The sequence below is a fragment of the Equus asinus genome, chromosome 8 (assembly GCF_041296235.1).
Source record: "Equus asinus isolate D_3611 breed Donkey chromosome 8, EquAss-T2T_v2, whole genome shotgun sequence".
Taxonomy (NCBI): domain Eukaryota; kingdom Metazoa; phylum Chordata; class Mammalia; order Perissodactyla; family Equidae; genus Equus; species Equus asinus.
Window position 1 is genome coordinate 40382336 of NC_091797.1, and position 5597 is coordinate 40387932.

At 36.6% G+C, this 5597-nt stretch overlaps 1 protein-coding gene across 1 annotated transcript; it reads left to right on the plus strand.

Moving 5' to 3' along the window:
- The first annotated feature begins 2150 nt into the window (after nucleotides 1-2150).
- LOC106842568 (putative olfactory receptor 2B8) lies at nucleotides 2151-2969 on the plus strand. The gene has a single exon (XM_070516792.1). The coding sequence runs from the start codon at nucleotides 2151-2153 to the stop codon at nucleotides 2967-2969; it is 819 nt and encodes a 272-aa protein (XP_070372893.1).
- Nucleotides 2970-5597: the final 2628 nt, after the last annotated feature.

Genomic DNA, 5597 nt, shown 5'->3' on the forward strand with positions numbered 1-5597 from the left:
CTCGGCCATGGGGCCGGCCCCTTAACATTTATTTTATGCCAATTTTGTACCAATTTATTTGATACATCAATAGGTCTATATCCAAACCTGATTCAGATTTTAAAGGTCTTAGAAAATGAAAAATTTATTGTATGCCTAACGATTTGAGTATAATAGAAATGAATTATTTATTTTCTGATGCTACTTAGGTCTGCATGTGACCACGCTTGTGTAACACTAAATAGCTGGGTGAAAATGGCAATCAACTAACCTTAGAGCTGGCAATGCATTTGGTCCAGTGTAACTAACTCTTCAAGGTAGCTCCCAGAAAAGTGTATATATAAAATTAACTGAATGTAGATGGATGTTCTTAGATTTTTATATTTCCAAAATATCGTTTTCTTTATATGTTTCCTGGTATTACCTTTAGTTTTGCAATGTATCTCTTTGACCTGTCATTGCTTTGACAATGTGTCTGTCTTTATTTCTGTATGTTTATTTATTTATTTTATCACAGGGAGTGAGGTAAAGCAATCACTTTATATATAGACTGCACAATTGGATAATTTCTCAAAATGTTTATCCTGATTAAAGTGTTGATAGTGAATAATTCTACCTTTTTCAAAAATTCCAGGCACGCTAGTTGTTGGTAGTATTGAAAACGAAATCAACAACAGAAAAAGGCAAGTGTTGGCCACTGGATTACAGAGTTCTGATTAAAAAATTGTCCCATTTGCAACAACATGGATGGACCTTGACAGTATGATGTTAGGCGAAATAAGCCAGATAGAGAAAGACAAATACTGCATGATTTCACTCATATGTGGAAGATAACAAATACAGGATAAAGAGAATAGATTAGTAGTTACCAGAGGGGAAGGCAGTGGAGGGGTTGGTGAAAGGGATAAAGGGGCACGTAAGTATGGTGATGGATAAAAATTAGACTACTGGGGGTGAGCATGATGAAGTGTATTCAGAAATTGATAAAAAATAATGTACACCCCAAATTACACAATGTTATAAACCATTATAATCCCAATAAAATTACTTGGAAAAAAGAAATAAATACCACAATACTCTAAAAAAAAAAGACATCTAGATCATAATAGGAATTTGATGCGTATTTCTTAAACAACGAATAAATACAATTTGAATGTAAAAAAACCTAACTATGCACAGCCAATGAATTTTCAGAGTCCTTGTTAAATTAGTACAGTAATTTTAGGCATCTTGAGGGCAGGAAGGAGTTAAGTATTGTAATTGAAAGGTGATATTTTCCTGTTGTATCTGATATTTTTTGAGGAAGATTAGCCCTGCGCTTACATCTGCTGCCAATCTTCCTCTTTTTGCTGAGGAAGACTGGCCCTGAGCTAACATCTGTGCCCATCTTCCTCTACTTTATATGTGGCATGCCTACCACAGCATGGCATGCCAACCGGTGCCATGTCTGTACCCAGGATCCGAACCGGTGAACCCCCAGCAACTGAAGCAAAACGTGCCAACTTAACCCCTGAGCCACCGGGCAGGCCCCATATCTGATTATTTAATTGTTTTACTACCATACTAAAAGACCAGGGTAGCATTCACAAATATAATATGTGATGTAGAGTAGACAGGCAAAACTACCAAAATATATATAGTCAGTACTATTAGTGACATTTTGAATGTAATTTAATCCTTTGTATCAGTACATTCCAGATCACAAATTTCTATATCTGAATGAATTTTTGAGATTATCCTGTTATATTCTATTGCATGTGAGGTATGTGCAAATTCAGTTGTGTAGAATTTTGAGATACATATTTAAAATAAGTTCTCTCCCTCTGTCTGCATCTCTTATTCTTTCTGATCAATCTCTCTGTTTTCCCCTCATTTTCATTTTCTCAAAAACCATACGTATATTCTTTCAGTACTTTAAATGCTATTAAACTCAATCTGAAACAGATCCATGATTGATGCAAACACAAGGTCCATGATTTGATTTTTGTATATTAAATATCAATGATATTACTTTTTGTGATGATGTAAAACTAAATTGGTCTAAGATATGTCGACTTCAATGAGCACATCATTTATTCAAGTAGTTACATATAAAACCTCCTGGGCATGTCTTTTAACATGATAGATCCCTCATCCCTTTTTTTGGAATTAGGAATTAAAAAAATTCCTAAATGCTTGGTCTTGACAGGAACCATGTGCTAACAAAGGACGGAAAAGAAAAATGGAAGTTCTTTCACTGGTTTGTCCTGCTGGCTTTCTCTGACAGGCCTCAACTGGAGCTAGTCCTCTTTGTGGTTCTTTTGATCTTCTATATCTTCACTTTGCTGGGAAACACAACCATCATCGCATTGTCCCACCTGGACCCACATCTTCACACCCGTATGTACTTTTTCCTCTCCAACCTCAGCTTTCTGGACCTGTGTTACACTACCAGCATTGTTCCCCAGCTCCTGGTCAATCTCAGTGGAGCTGACAAGTGTGTCTCCTTTGGTGGTTGTGTAGTTCAGCCGTACATCTCTCTAGGATTGGGATGCACTGAATGCGTTCTCTTAGGAGTTATGGCATTTGACCGTTATGTAGCTGTTTGCAGGCCCCTTCATTACACAGTGATTATGCCTCCCCGTCTCTGTGCCCTGATGGCTTCTGCTTCATGGTTTATTGGTTTTGCCAACTCCTTATTGCAGAAAGTCCTCATCTTCCTTTTACCACTTTGTGGGAGGAATAAACTAGATCACTTTTTTTGTGAAATCCCTGCATTGCTCAAAGTTGCCTGTGTTGACACTACTATGAATGAGTCTGAGCTCTTCTTTGCCAGTGTTATCATTCTTCTCATACCTGTTGCATTAATTATCCTCTCCTATGGTGGGATTGTCAGGGCCATCTCAAGAATAAAGTCTGCAGCAGGGCAGAGAAAAGCATTTGGGACATGTGCATCTCACCTCACAGTGGTCACTCTGTTTTACGGCACAGCCATCTATGCTTATCTCTAGCCCAGCAACAACTACTCTCAGGATCAGGGCAAGTTCATATCTCTCTTCTACACCATCCCATGGTCAACCCCGTTATGTATATGCTGCAGAACAAGGATATGAAAGGAGCAATGAAGAAGGTGCTTTGGAAGGACTATGAGTCTAGATAACTGGTTAAGGAAGATGTGTTAATGCAAGAACTTTGAATACGAGAGTCCTTAAGATGTTTGTGTCCTGAGTGTGTCACCCTAATTTCCCCTGACAGCTCTCAAGGGAATTTCTCGCTTCATTCTCCTATGAAAGTAAGTTATTAAAACCTTGAATTCATTCCAACATCCAGAGATGCTCATTCCCTGTTCCTTAAGCATCTGCATTATATTTATCATTTTCAAAAACAGAGCTTTCTCATTTACACTAGCATTTAGAAACATTATCCCTTTTCTACTTGCAAAAAGACATTTAAGTACATATCATAAAGGCACAGCCAAATAAGAGTGTAAGCCACTGAAACACTGTAAGAAATATTAATATTTTAGCATTTTCTGGTAATTGCCTGAGGGCTATCACTTATTCTTGCATTTTGATCATTGTCTATTACAAAGTCTGCAGGTTGACTGTATCCAAGCCTTTCACAGAAGTAGGTGGGGAAACTGGAAAAATGAGCTCTAAGCTCAAAAAAAAACTTGCTAACAACAATCCTGATAAAGCCATTTCGACATTAGGTCCTACAGTGACCTGACCAATGTGGCAGCCATATTATGGAGCATTAATTTCATTGTAGGCTGTACACAGGATCACTGGATGAAGGATGTGATGCAATGCCGCCAGTGACAATGGTAGCCATTAGCTGGTAATAACACTAGGTAGTGCTTATGTAGAATTTTGTACATAGCCAAGTGGTGCCATGTCCGCACCTGAGATCCAAACCAGGGAACCCTGGCCGCTGAAGCGGAAGGTGCGCACTTAACTGCTGTGCCATTGGGCCAGCCCGTGTGTCACATTTATTGATTTGTGTATGTTGGACCATCCTGCATCCCTGCTATAAATCTCACTTACTCATGGCATATGAATCTTTTAATATGCTGTTGAATTTGGTTTGCTAATATTTTGTTGAGCAATTTTGCATGTATATTCATGAGGGGCATTGATTTGTAGGCTTTTTTTTTTTTTTTTTAGTGTTTATCTGGGTTTGGTTTCGGGGTTATGCTAGTCTTGTAAAATGAGTTCTGGAATGTCCTCCATCTTCAAGTGTTTTGAAGAGCTTGAGAAAGATTGGCATTAGTTCTTTAAATGTTTGGGAGAGAAGGGGTGGCTACACTTATGTTAGGCAAAATAAACTTTAAGTCAAAAATGGTAAGAGACAAAGAACTTCATTATATAATGATTAAAGGGTCAATTCTTTAAGAAGACACAACAATAGTAAATATATTGGACCCAAAAAAGGAGCAAATAAATATATTAAGCAAATACTAACAGATCTGAAGGGAGAAATAAACAACAATACAGTAACAGCACAGGACTTCAATACTTTGACTTCAACAACGGATAAATCATCCATACAGAAAATCAACAGAGGAACATTGGATTTGAGCCATAATTTAGACCAAAAAGACCCAATAGATATATACAGAACATTCCATCCAACAGTGGCAGAATGCATATTTTCTCAAGCACACAAGGAACATTCTCCAGAATAGAACATATGATAATTTAAAAAAGAAATCTTAGCAAATTTAGGAAGATTGTAAGAATACCAAACATCTTTTTCAATTGCAATGGTATAAAACTAGAAATCAATAATAGCAGGAAAGCTGGAAAATTCACAGATATGCGGAAATTAAACAACTCACTTCTGAAGCCAAAAAAAAATTAAAGGGAAGTAAAAAAATTCAGGCATATCTCAGAGATATTGTGGGTTTTGTCCAAGTCCACTGCAATTGCACAAATATCTCAATAAAGCAAGTCACATGATTTTCTTCCCAGTGCATATAGAAGCTATGTTTGCACTATACTGTAGTTTATTGTGTGCAATAGCATTATGTCTAAAAAGTGTGCATAAGTTAATTAAAAAATACTTTATTGCTAAAAAATGCCAACCATTATCTGAGCCTTCAGTGAGTTGTAATGTTTTTGCTGGTGGAGGGTCTTGTAAAAAACATTATTTGTGAAGTGCAGTAAATCAAAGCACAATAAAATGAGGTATGCTTGTATCTTAAAACAAATGAAATGGAAACACAGCATATCAAAACCTATGGGATGCTGAGAAGGCAGTTCTAAGGAGGAAATTAATAGCAATAAATGCCTACATTAAGGAAAAAAAGATCTCAAACAACCTTATTTTACACTTCAAGGAACTAGAAAAAGGACAAATAAAGCTCAAAGTTAGCAGTAGGACAGAAATAACAAAGATCAGAGCAGAAATAAATGAAATAGAGACCAGAAAAATGACAGAAAAGATCAACCAAACTAAGACTGGTTTTTTGAAAAGATAAAAAAAAATTGACAAAACTACAGCTAGACTAAGAAAACAAAAAAGAAGACTCAAATAAATAAAATCAGAAATGACAGAGGAGACATTGCAATTGACATCACAAAAACACCTAGGATCACAAGAGACTAATATGAACAATTACATGCCAACAGGTTGGA

What these genes read in the sequence shown, in the direction of transcription:
- LOC106842568 (XM_070516792.1), top strand. Translation starts at nt 2,151, where the DNA reads ATGCTTGGTCTTGACAGGAACCATGTGCTAACAAAGGACGGAAAAGAA.